Consider the following 15,766-nt stretch of genomic DNA (forward strand, 5'->3'; position numbering starts at 1 on the left):
CAAACTAGAGGTCCAATATGACAGAACTGAACCATAATGGACTTGGGAAATACGTTCAAAGATATGATTGGATCTCATAGTTTTTTTAAAAATATATTTACTTCTCTCTTGTTATCTGATCCTGTGTCAGCCATATCATTAGCATTTATGCAAGATCTTGTGATCAGCGCTGGTCCTCTTGGATCTTCCTGGGCACTACACATAATAAAAAAGAGACCTGGGAGTCGCCCCAGAGTGGAGCACGGAACCTGTACGGGTCGGTTCTCAGGGCTTAAGTCTATCTTAGTTGTGAGACGGATGTGTTTCAGCTTGTGGGTGGGGTGTTTGCTTGGGGTGGGGTGTACTGTATCATAAAATGGTGTACTATAGTTAAACTCCAGCAGCATGGAGCCTCCATTGAATATTTCCTCTTTACAGCTACTTCCAAATGTTTGCACACTGAGTGTAACTCACAGCGGCAGGATCAGTCTTTTCCGTGTTCGGTCGTGGACTCGCCTTTGATTCCTTCTGAAAGGCGTCAGGAGTCTCACACACTTCCATCTGATGTTTGCCAGAGACATCATGTTAGGTCACATCCAAGGGAGAAACACACACTTTTGACATTTTTTGACATCAATCATAGGTGATTAATCATCTCCCAGGGTGTTACTGTGCCTTTGATGTGTAGGTTCCCCCCGGAGGCCCACATAGACACATTATCTAAAAATCACCTTGAACGTTGTAAACCCGTCAGCCGAATTTTTGGGCACTTTGCCTCAACTTGTCTCTTTTAAGTCTTTTTTTTTCCAGCCCCCCCACACTTTTATCTCAGTGGCATCTTTCCTGTTTATCAATTTTTCTTATGATATAATCTGAATTTCATGGCTTATCTTGTCCCAGCCTTTTTGCAGCTCACTAACTGATGGTCTCTTAGACCAGTGGTTCCCAACTGGTGGGTCGTGGTCCATTCTGAATAGACTGCAAGTGACTCGCAACCAGGTCGAGTTTGTGAAAAACACACTTTATTTTGAATTTCCAGCACAGAGCTTTTATTTTGAACTGATTTTTTTGGAAGGCATTTTTTCTTAAAGAAATCACCATGTTTTTTTTAGAAAAACAACAAATGTTAGTGAAAAAGAAAATTGCCCAAAAGGAGAAAAAAAAAGAATCACCAAAAAATGTAGTAGTAGTAGTGGTAGTAGTGAAGTAAAAGAATCGTCAAATAGTTTTTAAGAAAAAAAAAAAGTTTTAAAAAATCAACCAAAATTTCAAAAGGAAAAAAAAAATCTCCAAAAAATCTTAAAAGAAAAAAATAAACTAAATTTTAAAAAAAAGAAAATATGCCCCCCAAACCCAAAGGCTCACGGCAGGCATGAAAAAATTGTGATTTTCTTTTAGCCCCTAATATCCTGTTATTTACATTTTGTCAGATAAAATTGAATATGCAGTAATTTCAAAGAAAATTGTGGACCTTGAACTAATGACTTAGGAGAAATCTGGACCCAGAGGCTGGAACAGTTGGAAACCACTGCTTTAGACCATTGTTGCTGTTATGCTGTGTTCTGAAAAGTGGAAGAAATAACCAGAAATGTATTTCTCTGTGTGTCACAGGGACCTGTCCAACAACAGCATCGGCTGTCTCAACGTAGACATCTTTAAGGGCCTAACCAGTCTGATCAGACTGTAAGTATTTTTATAAATACGTGAATTGTGTACTAAACCATGCATTAATGTAATCATGCCTTTGTTATAGGCTGGGATAAATGATCACTGGATTGTTCTGTTTTTTCCAGAAACCTTTCAGGGAACATGTTCTCGTCATTGGCTCAGGGAACCTTTGACAGCTTGGTGTCTCTGAAGTCATTGTAAGTATGATAGCAAGCATGTTGCTGTGCACAGAAGTCTAAATGCATCAATCTGTGAATGTGATGTCTGAATATTTACTATGAAAATTACTGAAATCAAAATTGTTCTTAACAAATGGTGAATGAGGCCATTTCCATTTTGAAATGCCATTTTGAAACAAAAACAAAATCCATACACACAAACATTGTAGCACCATATCAGAACTAACCACAGTCCTTACTAAAACTCTTGAAGATGCTTATTATATGACCATTCATGTACACTGGCCTGCGTGTGCCGAACAGGAAGCAAAGTCTCTGCTGTGCAGTTGGTTTCTTAGTTACAGAAAATACTACAGAGAAGACAAAAAGTAAAACCAGAGATTTTTACGCCCCCTCACTGGTCTGTCCCCCTGTGTATCTGTCCCTTTATCGTTAAAGCAGTATCACAAGAATGTCTTGAGGGAATTTCTTCGTCCACTTGGACTCAACAATGAACTGATTAAAATCTGATGGTCAAAGGTCAAGATCTGTGTGACCTTTTCTGTCACATTCTTGTGAATGTGATATCCTAACACCTTGAGGGATTTTTTTTCCAAATGTGGTGTAAACGTCCACTTGGACTCAACGATGAAGTGATTAAAATTTGATGGTCCAAGGTCAAAGGCCAAGGTCACTGTTACATCCATTTTTTGCCCCAATTCATACACTAATTTTGACAGAACTTGACACGAATGTCTAATGGGATATAATGATGACAATTGAGATGACAATATATATCCAAAAGGTCAAAGGTCAACTTCACTGTGCCATCATAATGTAAAGTATAGGTGCAACTTTACTGGTTCTTACAGATATACAACTGCTTGGTGGTAATTCTAGTTTTTCCTTGGAGCAAAGACAAGGTGTGATTGTTCCTTTAAGTAACATGAGTAGAAGGCGGTCAGTGCAGCAAAAAACAGACTGGAGTTTGTTGCAAAGCAAATATGGCAACATATCAGAGTTGTTTCAGACACATTTATATTATCCATGGCCGCAGGAAACCATGGCCAGAAAAAAAGAAGTACCCACACAAAAAGGATAAAATCACAAAAGGTATGTCGGCCTAGCTTTAATGTTTTGGCTTGATATGTTGCGACTGATAATACCCATTGGAGGAAAATATGCGAGTTTTCATCATTTTCGCACATCTCCATTTCTGCTCATCCAGACTAAAATGCAGGGCTTGAGTTTTCAGACTAAATTGGGCGGCATTTTCAAAAGGTCTCCGTTTTAAAACGAAAACTTGGATGGAACCAAAGTCATAAAATGTGTGTTTCTGTCTATCCACAGAGAATTTCAAACGCCTTATCTGCTGTGTGACTGCAACCTCCTGTGGCTGCTGCGTTGGATCAAAGAGAGAAACATCGTGGTGAAGAACACAAAGTGCTCCTTTCCCCAGTCTCTTCAGGGCCAGCTCATTACCTCCATCAGGCCGGAGCTCCTCACCTGCGGTAGGGACACACACACCTAAGCTACACAGAAACAAGAATTTGCACACATATAGATTTGACACAGCAGAAAGATATCACCCTCAAATAGTAGTTGTTGAATCATTCGCCATTTCAGCGACATCATCTGATGTGTCATTTGTCCAGCCTCTGACATTTTGAAAGGTTGAAATAAGTCATGCTGAGTTGTGACACAGATTGTAGTGTCAAAATGGCATGCTGTCTCTTTAATTTTTCTATTTTGGTATCAGTGAGGCTGCTGGTGTTTGGGGAACGGGGGCTTGTGCAATGACACGGGAGATAAGGAAAGGGCTGCCCAGGCCAGTGCTGCCTTTGTTTGTACTTGCTCATGTCTTATCAGTTTGGCACTCATCACAGTGAGGGATTATGAAATACATGGCACAGATCTAGCAGGAGCCACGGCCTGACATGAATGACAAATTGCCCAGACTTCAAGGCACTGTTTTAGTATCCCAGTGTGTCCGGAAAGAGCTGAAAGTGAAACAAAAAGACGGTGTCTTCAGAGAAAATGGCCTAAAAAATTATTTATGACAAATATGAACCTAGTAACAATATTTTCTCTGTGAGAAATTACAGCCTGAATCTCCTCCTAATATCTGTCTGGTGTCTCCAGATGCTCCACTCGAGCTGCCCTCCTTCCAGCTGACTCCGTCCCAGCGCCAGGTCGTCTTTCAGGGGGACAGCCTGCCGTTCCAGTGTCAGGCCTCCTTTGTGGCCGAGGACATGCAAGTGCTGTGGTACCAGAATGGCCGCATGGTCAAGCCCGACGCCGCCCAAGGCATCTTCATTGAAAAGCGCATGGTGCAGAACTGCTCTCTAATTGCAAGGTACATTCATGTTAATTTTGTGTGTACTGTAGTCATTTGCATTATATGAGAAAAAAAATAATTCACAATGCATTGCATAGTACTATCAGCATTTGCATTTTAAGCTTTTTAACAGCTGTTAATTCCCTCTTAGACAAATTACACATCAACATCTCCATCTAGCTTTTTGTGTTAAATGTCTTAAGTTTGTCCAATTTCTCCTTCATGTCTCCTGTTAGTGCTTTGACCATCTCAAACATTCAGCCCGGCTTCACTGGGAACTGGGAGTGCCGGGTCAGGACAAGCAGGGGAAACACCACCAGGACTGTGCACATTGTTGTGTTGGAAAGTTCTGCTGAGTATTGCGCTCCTGAACGCGTCTCCAACAACAAGGGAGAGTTCAAGTGAGTATGCATACACACACACATAAGCGCACACAGAACTACTCATCTTTCTACACCAGTCGCCTTAAAAATCACGTGCAATTCTGTCAGTAGGGCTGCAACTAATATTATTTTCATTGACCTTTTCTGCAGCAGACGTTTCGACTTGTCATAGCAGGAAAAGCACAGGTAAAACTGTTAACAATGGCTAAGATCCATTAAATGTGCTAGTAAGCGATTACTAAAACACTAGAACTTCTCTTAAAAGGAATGCAGCTATCATTAATGTCATTGAATACACCTGTGCTTTTCCTACTATGACATGTCAAAATGATTGCTGTGGAAAAAAGGTCCATTGTTAATTGACCTGTCAGTTATTTTCTCAATTAATCGGCAAGCTGTTTGATCAATAAAATATCAGAAAATAGTGAAAACTGTCAACCAGGGTTTCCTAAAGCCCAAGATGAAATGTTCAAATGTCTTGTTTTGTCCACAAACAAAAGATATTCAGTTTATTGTCTAAGAGGAATTCAGAAAGTATTCACATTTAAGAAGTTGGAATCAGAGACAATTTTTTTTTCTTAAAAAAAATACAGATTAATCGATAACCAAAGTAGCTGGTGATAAACATCTGGGCAATTTTGGTTATTAGAAAATGGTCTTAACCTTGACTGCGAGTAGCATTAAACAAGTCTTAAAAAGTCTTATATCTGCCTTGCCTCAAGGTGCAGGATCCCTGATCGCACATGTCCTACTGTTTACATTTTTACAAATCGCTGGTAATTTTGGTCTAAAATGGAAATAACATTAGCAGAGTAGCTTGATTCATAATTAGTTCAGCAGACCTTTTAATTTGCCAAATTGAATCCATAAATGCATGCACAGATCCATTCTCACAAAGTGAATATAAAACTATGAACCAGTATATCTCAAGTATTACATTTACAGCATGCTGTCATGGCAAGCCCTGTGGCTCCACCTTGTGGTCAAACATATGAACTACTTCAAAGCTTTGGCCACAATCATTACATGATTCTTTTGCTATTGATGTTACACATATTGTAGCCCACATGACACAAAGTAAGGAGAAAACAAAGACAATCCATGTATCAGTTAATGGTGAATGGAAACCTGTATTTCTTCGGCTTCTTCCAGGTGGCCGCGCACCCTGGCAGGGATCAGAGCCTACCTCCCCTGCAATAGACTGCCATCAAGCGCGGGCTCCTACTCGGGCAGCTCGGGTGAAGAACAGCGAGCGTGGCGCTACTGCGATCGCAAAGGGCTGTGGGCGGAGGAGGACTACTCCCGCTGCCAGTTCCAGAAAGATGTCACAAGATTTTTATACGTCATCAACCAGGTATATATCTGGTTAATGAGACTGTCTGCTCTGTAACCTCATTCACTGTCCTTGTTTCAATATTAATTCACTCCTCTGAGTTCATCTTAATTTTCTGTATCTCCCTCTTTGTGTGGACTACTTCAAGTTAGATAAAGACTAACGCTCTCTCTGTATCTCTCCGCTAGATGCCTCTGAACGAGAGCAACGTGGTGGCCAGGGCCCGACGCCTCCTGGTCTACACAATCGATGCCGCCAACTTCTCGGACAAGATGGACATTATCTTTGTGGCTGAGATGATTGAGAAGTTTGGCAAGTTTGTTGAGAAGTTTAAAGATGTAAGTCTTATAGTGTCTGCACTTATGTCTGTAAACGTTTTAACAAGTAGAATGCAATGTGTGCATTTGGTGTGTTACCCCCTGTCAAGGACAGATAGATTAATGCTCAACAGCTGTTTGTTGTCATGTTGTTTAATGAGAAAGGATGTCACGACTTTGGGCACAGCTGTAGGCCAGCAAAAAGAAAAGTTTTCAAAGGAGCCCCTTACATGTTCTAACTGCTGTAGGCAAGACGCTCTGTATTTTAAAGCATATTAATATTTAGTTGGGTGACAACATGCTCAAAATGTTCTTCTAATCGTCTTTTAGCACAAGTATCTCCCTCAAGCATGTGTTCAGGGCTGTTTGATACAAGCAAGATATGGTTTATGTTCCAACTCTTGTAATTCAGAATACAAGTCATTTAGCTGGTGATTCCAGAGCTGTTGAATGCATCTATGTATGTCTATTTACTCATGTCAAAATTCTTCTCGTCCCACAGCTGGGTGAGGTGATGGTCAGCATGGCCAGTAACTTGATGCTGGCCGATGAGAGGGTGCTCTGGATGGCTCAGCGTGAAGCCATGGCGTGCTCCCGCATCATCGCATGCCTCCAGAAAATCGCCGTCTACCGTCTGGCCACAGCACAGGTCTTCTCCCTTGTAAGTCTTGTCAACAACACTATGGGCCCCTTTTTTGGCAGTGCAACAACCAGTGATTAGTATTTTTCTGACCTTGGGAGGAACATGCTCCACACAAAAACCTTGACCTGCTTGTGCTGTTGTGCAGTGTTTAGCTGTTATTGTTGTTAAAATGAAATAAAAAACACATACCTTCTGGCATTAGCTGTTGATTTGTGGTGTTGTGTGGTAATGTCATGTCACTCTACACAACAAGAGGATTTTCTGAAGAACAGGGTTTCCACGGTCATGGAAAACGAGAATAGTCATGAAATTTCTCCATCTTATTTCCCAGGCCTGGAAATGTCAAAGAATAGGTTGAAATGATTGGATTCATTTTAAAAATCGTGGAATAGTGTTGTGTTTAATAAATTGTTACAGTGCTCCTCCGTGCATCATTGTTAATGCAATGATGGATGGATGGATGGATGGATGGATGGATGGATGGATGGATGGATGGATGGATGGATAGATAGATAGATAGATCAGTTAGTTAGTCAGTTACTTAGTTAGTGATATTAATCCCCAAAGGGATATCAAGTCATCACAGCAGTCCAAAATATTAAAATACAATGACAAAAATTACAATATGACAACATTCATTAAAACACAACAATTTTTTAAAATATCAACAGATTATGAAATAATAACAGCAGCAAATTTATTTTCTGTAGCCAGCAACATATAGTAACTCTGATATCCATAGATATGAGAGGATTTCTTTACCATCACGTATGTTTCTTAATTTTATTTGCTGTTTTTCCCTCTGTGTCTTCATGTAAGCAACCTCTACGTCATGTTACACTATAACATTTTGGTTTTTAATTAATTAAATCAAATTTTACTGTTCCCGATGTCCTTCCAGACATCCCCCAACATAGCACTGGAGGCTCACACTATCAGGGCCAACGACTGGAACGGCATGACCTGCATGTTGTTCCAGAGGCACAGCCCCGAGCGCACACCCGGACAGGACCGCCAACTCACCTTCAAATGCAACACAACCAGCTCATTCTCCAGCATCCTTCACAAGGTCAGATCCTACCTGAGATAATTCTGATTTGTCAGCAGGTTGCTGTGAGCGAAGTTTTATTATGGGGTTTGCTTTTGTTTGCAGCTTGGAAGCACATAAAACAAAATGCTTAATATAAAGAAAACAGTAGAAACATGTTTTTTTTACTTGATTGTGTCTTTTGTCCCTATAGAGCACCATTGTCGAGGCTTCCCTGCAGCTTCCTCAGTCTCTCTTTTCCCAGGCCGCACTGCCTGGACAGCCAGAGGACATGGTCTACAAGCTCCATCTACTGGGCCTCCGCAATGGCAAGTTTTTTCCCTCCACCGGCAACTCCTCCCAGCTGGCTGATAGTGGGAAGAGGAGGAGCGTTGCCACCCCTGTTATCATGGCCAAGATAGGTGAGTCACAATGTTTTGGTTTAGTCATAAGTGTTGAATATGTTTGTTGTTTACAGCAGAGGGAAGAAATCTGAAAATATTCTGACATACAACAGCAATGAGTCATAAAACATCCAAAAGTGTTTTTTTCAGTGTCAATTCTGATCCCCCTGTCTGTGTTTAACTATCAGATGGCATGTCTCTGCGTGTCCTGAGGACGCCCGTTAACATCACCCTGCGACGCTTTGCCCGCGGCTCAGATGCTGTGTCTGCCTGCTGGAACCTCAGCTTGGCTGGAGGCCATGGAGGATGGCAAAGCGACGGCTGCCGCATCCTGGGCCACCATGACAACTTCACCACCATATCCTGCAACTCTCTTGGCAACTATGGCCTGCTGATGGTAGGCTGAGTTATTCGTCATGTTTATTGCATTTGTGAGGCGATGATTTCCAGTCATCTCTATCAATGAAGATGGTCTGTATCATGAATTCGTTTTTTATGCCTCTGCACTAGTGATACAGTTGTTCACTTGGACTCAGTGATAAACTTATTAAAATCTGGTGGTCAAAGGTCACTTTGACATTTTGTCAGACAATAAATTGCTAACTCTAATTTTGGGTGCCCGCCTTGAAACTGTGCCGATTGTATAAATCTTCGGTGCTGCCGGAGCTAAGAGTGTGTGAAGCAGATATCAGTGTAAACTGAAACTGAAACTGCAATGTGGAGACATACAGCGAGGTGGAAATTCTATTTTTTTTTTTTTTTTTAGTAATTTTATTTGTTGTTTTTAACTGTAAAGTGTGTAAATCAGCCATGGTCATTTATTTGTTTAGCTGACTGGCCTTCAAGTGGCCATTAGCAAATGTTGCTTTGTCTACTAAAGGTTTACTGGCTGGCACTGAACCAGGAAAGAATACCATGATAGAGACAAGCATTGTGTTGGGTTGTAACATGTTTTGACTTGAAGTAACAATATAACATAAAACTGAGAATGTATCACCTCCTCTGTCACACAGGACCTCAGCAGTGTGGAATATTTTTCTCCAAGCATCCAGCCCCTGCACCCAGTCATCTACGCCACCACAATCATACTACTAATCTGCCTGTTCACCATTATTATCAGCTACATCTACCATCACAGGTAAGACATTACCCAGGTTGCTTTTGTATTTTTCTTGTTTTAAGTTGTAATATTTTTGCCCTTTTTTCTAATCCAAAGACTAAAATAAAAACTCAACATGTCTCATCCATAAGTAAGTAATGCTTACCGATTTTAACTTAACAATCTGTTGTTTGTCTGACCTTAGGTCTGTCCGTGTGAGCCGCAAATTTTGGCACATGTTGGTCAACCTCTGCTTCCACATCTCCCTCACCTGCGGGGTCTTTGTGGGTGGCATAAATCAGACGCGCTATGCAAGCGTGTGCCAAGCAGTGAGTATACACCGCCCGCACACCTCCGACACTCCTGCTGTGTTTGCCTCCAAACTTTGCAGTCAACAGTGAAAAATGAACAAGTGCTTCGCATGTTTTCAAGGAAAAGATGTTGGGAAAAAGTTGCCTTTGGCAAAGTTCACCCCTCTCATTTAAAAAAAAAAAAAAACTTGTGGAAACACGGTAAAGGATGCATCGAAAGACAGTAGATTGTTTCCATGGCTGCAGGCGATCCTGCACCTCCCCTCATGGTGGGTTGTACTGAGACACATTACTTATTCATTTTTCATTGCACAAAGTACCTGGATGAAAGCTTTTGGCAGAGAACTTTTTGTTTATTTATTTAATCCCCCCTGGCATAAAGATATATCTCACAGGATGATTTTTTCAGTTTAGGCCGATGATGACATACTCAGTACAAAATTGCTTAAGGATCATCATGCCATTTAAAAAAACGTTCTGCACTGCATTCCATCAACCTCTCTTAGGTGGGCATCTTGCTGCACTATTCAACTCTGGCTACCGCTTTGTGGGTGGGCGTGACTGCACGCAACATTTACAAACAGGTGACTCGCAAGGCCAAACGCTATGAAGAACTGGATGAGCCTCCTCCACCACCGCGGCCTATGCTGAGGTACGATACTGACACTCTTGCATTACAACATACGTGGCAAAATGTATACATAAGGGTTGCATTTTCATAGGCAAGAAATTGCTTGAATGTCTTTGACTTTGCTACTCATACTTTATGTAACATGTCAGTATACTGCAATCACTTTTGTGTTTACCAAATGAAAGAAAAAAATCTACAAAGATATCTAGTTTGACATGAAAATATTGATATAATATCTATATATTACCATCCCTAATACTAAGTATCAAAATATGTGTACATTCTCCCAATAAGACAGCAAAAACTATTAGAAAAGGGTAGAATTAAAAAAATAAATAAATAAATATAGGCGACAAACTTTTTCGTGTTGTGCTGTCTATTTGTTTTGCTTTAATCATAGATCTGCATAAGCATGCAAGTACAGATAAAATCATAGCAGTCAGCTAATGTAAACTACACTTGAATTTCTAACTGTTCACAGGAAAAAAGGGTAATCTTTTTTTACTCTTTTTGGAGGATGTTTTTGACATAATCAGGTCATCTGAAGATTCGTGACACCTGTCTTAATCTTTACTGGGAGAAAAAAACAGCAGGCAATGTTAATGTGGCCCATGCTTTATACGGTGTATTTTGACACATATAATGCATCTAGTGCAAGACCGTCTGATGATTTATAATGACATGTAAGGTTTACATACTTTGGACATTTAGAGTGAGAAGAGGTCATTGAGCTTTCTCTTGGCACAAGTGGTCATGTCAGTTGGTGAAACTGCCACAGGGTGTCAGTGTAGAGGCCTGAGGTACCACTGGACCTCTCTGTCCAGTTCATGCCCACTTGTTGTCCCACAAACAGAAATTCTAAAGCAAACAGCCACCTCTCTCTCAGGGTTTGTACAGCCATGAAAAAAACATAAAAGTCATGGAGTTTCCATAAAGCAATTTCCATGCCTAAAAAAGTTTTGGAAACCTGAATATATCCTGAAAGTTTTGGAAAATTCATCAATTTTTCTTTCACACGCCAATCATTTTTGTTTTTAGAAAGTGGCTGTGATAAATGGTCTATTTTTGGTTATTTGTAAAGAGAATGTGCCTTTTGTGCTTTGTTAAAAATCTATAAAAATTTTAATAGAAAAAAACAATCTCCAAATTGTTTTCCTAAAAAAATCTCCAATTGTTTTTTAAAGGAAAAGAAAGCTAACATTGTAAAAAAAAAAGAAAAAAAATCATCAGTAAAATAAATACAAAATACAGCCCAAGTTGTATGTTGTACAGTTGTAAAATAATTGACATGCACCAAACCCTCTCCCCTCTCATAAATAACACAGTCCCTAATATATTTAAATATTCAGTTCTACTCCTGTTATGAATGTATTATTTTTAAATGAATATATATATATATGTGTGTGTGTGTGTGTGTGTATATATATATAATTAGATATTATGTACACTAGTAATAATAAAGGACGGGCAAGGAATATAGATGGTCGTTAGAGAGAATATTGTCTTAAAAATTTGCCCCAAAGTCATGGAAAAATGTGTGTTAATGCTGTCTGTGCTCTCTCCAAAAGGTTCTACTTAATTGGCGGAGGGATACCCATCATTGTCTGTGGAATCACTGCAGCAGCAAACATAAAAAACTACGGCAGCCGGACCAATGCACCATAGTAAGTAGTCCCTGTAAAGACAGCAATTAAAGCTCCTGTCCCTCTATATGTTCTCAAGGTAACGTGGTGTCATTTTATCTGAACAAGAGCATTTAACAAAGGAGCATCCCAGGCACATTACATTCTATCCTCAGGAGGAGTCGCTTTAGTTATCGACCGGCCAGGCTGCATCACTTTAGTAAATAATGAATATTTTTATGAGGGTTGGAAAAGTTTATTCCCTGAAGTTGTGATTATGGAGGCCTATTATTGTTCTGTGCATCTAAGCAACAAGCAACTGCTGCCAGTTTACAGCGAACTCCTCCACCCCGCTCCTACAGTAGCAGCTGTTTAGATCGTGCAACGTGGCTGACTAATTAAGAAATCTGGACCCGTATCTTTCTGAAGTCTTTGGAGTTTAATTAATTTCTCGCGAGCAAGACGTATCCAGCCCGTGTTATTAGATGTGATGAGACAGTTATTTTAAAAATGAGGCGCAAAAGTTTTTCAAGGAGTTTGTGAAATCAATAACGATGGTGACAGATTAAGATGAGGAGGCGTGGTATTGTTTTAACGAGCACTGTTGGCAGTTTTCCTTTCAGGAGGTGCCACATAATTTAAATAATTGCTGAAAGATGATCTCAGGATTAATCCTCTTCAGGAATCTTAAAAGTCACATCTATTATCTCACTGTAAATAAAATGTTTGATTGCTGCTTCTTTGTCTAGTTGCTGGATGGCGTGGGAGCCCAGTATCGGCGCTTTTTATGGCCCGGTGGGATTCATCATCTTCGTGGACTGCATGTACTTCCTCAGCATCCTGCTCCAGTTGCGCCGCCACCCTGAACGGCGTTATGAGCTCAAGGAGCCGACAGAAGAGCAGCAGCATCTGACTCCAGCCAACACAGAGGCCGGGCCAGATGGTCCCAGCAGCCACTGCCACCCCCTCGCTCTCCAGCTGCAGCCTCACGAGGTGGCGTCTTCCATAGTGTCCACTCCCCACACTGTGCCTCTGTCGGCGCTTGAAAATGAGCACACCTTCGCTGCTCAGCTGATGGGCGCAGCGGGGGCGTTAGGGCTGTACGCAGCCCTCTGGGTGTTCGGGGCCATGGCTGTATCACAGGACCACCCCTTTGATTTAGCCTTCACCTGCCTGTTTGGGGTGGCCGCACTGGCACTGGGGGCGTTCATGGTGGCGCATCACTGTGTCAACAGGCAGGATATGAGGCGCTATTGGTCCCAGGCTTGTTGCTCCGGGAGACGAGCCTACTCCGCACAGGAGGACGTCCTTCTGCCACAGCCTGGTGTGGCAATGACATCCACAGCAGGGTCTGCGAGCAAGGCAGACGGGGAGTCAACAAAGTGCGGCCACAGCAGTGCAGACTCTTCTTACACAAATAAGAGCGCCCCAAGCATGCGCAACTCCGCCCACGGCAGCAAGCTGACCAATCTGCACGCAGAGGCGGCGCAGTGTAAATCTGCCTCCGCGCCAGTGACTGCCAACGGTGCAGCTGTTTTGGACAACAGCCTGACTGAACATTCACTAGACAATGAAATTAAAATGCACGTAGCGCCAGTTGAGGTGCAGTTCCGCCCCATGAACAACATCAACAATCCAGCTGCTGTCACCAATGGACACACAGGCCGGCATCACAAAAACAGAGCGCGAGCGCACAGGGCGAGTCGGCTAACTGTGCTGCGAGAGTACGCCTATGACGTCCCCACTAGCGTCGAAGGCAGCGTGCAGAGTGCCCCCCACAGGCGGCACCACCATTACGACTTAGCAGCACGCAACAGTCGACGGGCGGCGTACATGGCCTACAGAGAGCGCCATCAGAGCCAGCTGCAGCAGGACAGCAGTGACAGCGCGAGCCTGCCACGCCGCCCCCGCTACACAGATAAAGGAGGCGGCAGCACCCTGGGAAATGGGTCAGTGGTAACGGAAGAAAGTGTGGCGACTGCTGCAGCGTCAAGCTCCAGTAAAGACTCTGGTCCTGCACAGCAGCCCAGCAGCACAGAACTAGAAAGCCAGCCCAAGTCGTACGGGCTCAACCTCGTCACTCCAAACGGTGGCACACTTAAAGAAAACGGACAGGCTGTGCCTTTAATGAACACAGAGAGTACAGCCAGTATAAAGACTGGCTTGTGGAAGCACGAAACTACTGTGTAGCGACGGTTTCCGTCCCAAAGACTGCATTTTGATATGTTTCCGCCTTTAAACTGTGAAATGTCTTTTTTGTACATGTATTTTATGTACAAGCAAATCATTACTGCCACTGAACTATCTTTGTAGATATGTTTTTGTAAATGTTCTATTTTTATAACTTTTAATCCAAACCCTTTTTATTCCATTTTAAGAGTTCTGTAGATAAATCTGCATGGACTGAGCTGTGGCCCTGTGCATACCCTTACCCTGGGGATTTTTTTTCCATTTTCTAGTTTGTCCCAACAATAATAAAAACAAAAAAGTTCCGTTTACCTAATTGAAAGTTTTTATCCTTGTGATAACACCCACAATCTTCCCTTAGGTCTCTGCAGCCAGTGCAAAGGTGAGTCAGAGCTGTTTTGTTTCGAAGAATTACTCTTGCTGACAATGTATGACAAGCTGGTAATTGGGTTTTTTCGCTGACCTTCAGGTGGCCTCCGGTTCCTTTCTCCGTAGCAGAGCAGCACTTTAATTGCAACTGGCTGGTGGCTTAGGGCTCTATAGGTGTTTTCTCCCTGCCTGCTGGCAGATTTGATGGGTGCACCTTACATTCTGGGCTCCCGCTGACTTGATGCCTGAGCTGTGATTGACAGCTGACTCACAGGGCAGCCGTCATGAGATGTAAGAATAATGAGTGTAGCTCCTGACTCCTCCACAGCCTACAGCTGAACTGGAGTCCCACTCACAGCTTGACATGGCTGTTGGGCAGAGAGCATATAACAGACATCGGGTATGATTCCACTGCTGAGAACTCTGGAGATGGATTAGTATGAATGTTTCTGACATGGCGGTTGTGTCCACAGCCACGGGACGTTCAAGTCTGATGTCGAATCGGTTCTCAGCATTTGTTTGGTTTAAGGGTGGTGGAAAAGTGGTGGAAGAAGTATTCAGACCCTTTACTTAAAGGGATAGTTCTGATTTTTTGAATAGGGGTTGTACGGGTTACTTATCCATGGACACTGTAATACATACAGTTGATGTCAGTCGGTACGCCCCCAGTTTGGAGAAGCAGGCTGGAGTCCGACATTGAAGCTAAGCAATGTACAAACTGTAACAAAATGTATTTTCACCACCTAAAAAAAGTCAGAGTTAAAAAATCAAAATCAGTTAAAGTGTGCACTATATTAAGAATATTTTCACAGCTTTATCTTTCTGTCTGACATACATTTTCAGAGGAAATATTAAGCCCTTATATTGCTTTATTCAAAGCCAGACTCACAGGAGCTGCTGCTGTATCTTTTCCTTAAACAGACATTTTGTTTATCTTGTATGATTTTGGTGTTTAAAGGGTTCGTTTGCAGCAGTAGAGCAGCAGCTCCTGTGTTCATGGAGCTAAAATGACTGTTTGAGTCTGCTGGCTTTGACAAGAGCATAGATGGAAACCTGAGGCTTTTAACAACCTCCCACTCTGAATAGGTTGTCTGACAGAAAGGTAAAAGGGTGAAAATGCTTTCAATATGACGTACATTTTAACTTGATTTAAATTGGACATTTTTCAGTTGGCTAAAATATGTTTTGTTGCCGGCCCCCAACCACAGCAGTACCTTACTTAACTTCATTGTTGTGTAAGTGTTGTACTCCAGCCTGCCTCTCCAAACTGACGTCTACTGTACGTAATTTGCTGTCT

At 42.0% G+C, this 15,766-nt stretch overlaps 1 protein-coding gene across 1 annotated transcript in view; it reads left to right on the top strand.

Moving 5' to 3' along the window:
• The window catches only part of adgra3 (adhesion G protein-coupled receptor A3), a 36,129-nt gene extending 21,718 nt beyond the window's left edge, over positions 1-14,411 (top strand). Inside the window, exons 4-19 of the mRNA XM_042512178.2 lie at positions 1,591-1,662; positions 1,773-1,844; positions 3,156-3,316; positions 3,948-4,161; positions 4,380-4,544; positions 5,679-5,880; positions 6,048-6,197; positions 6,679-6,837; positions 7,721-7,888; positions 8,061-8,268; positions 8,439-8,647; positions 9,264-9,388; positions 9,555-9,678; positions 10,167-10,312; positions 11,860-11,955; positions 12,663-14,411. Coding sequence (XP_042368112.1) covers positions 1,591-1,662; positions 1,773-1,844; positions 3,156-3,316; positions 3,948-4,161; positions 4,380-4,544; positions 5,679-5,880; positions 6,048-6,197; positions 6,679-6,837; positions 7,721-7,888; positions 8,061-8,268; positions 8,439-8,647; positions 9,264-9,388; positions 9,555-9,678; positions 10,167-10,312; positions 11,860-11,955; positions 12,663-14,103 — 3,712 coding nt within the window. The 3' untranslated portion in view covers positions 14,104-14,411. The remainder of the gene's footprint in view (positions 1-1,590; positions 1,663-1,772; positions 1,845-3,155; positions 3,317-3,947; positions 4,162-4,379; positions 4,545-5,678; positions 5,881-6,047; positions 6,198-6,678; positions 6,838-7,720; positions 7,889-8,060; positions 8,269-8,438; positions 8,648-9,263; positions 9,389-9,554; positions 9,679-10,166; positions 10,313-11,859; positions 11,956-12,662) is intronic.
• Positions 14,412-15,766: the final 1,355 nt, after the last annotated feature.

The sequence above is a fragment of the Plectropomus leopardus genome, chromosome 23 (assembly GCF_026936395.1).
Source record: "Plectropomus leopardus strain MGB_pleo_1.0 chromosome 23, ASM2693639v1, whole genome shotgun sequence".
Taxonomy (NCBI): domain Eukaryota; kingdom Metazoa; phylum Chordata; class Actinopteri; order Perciformes; family Serranidae; genus Plectropomus; species Plectropomus leopardus.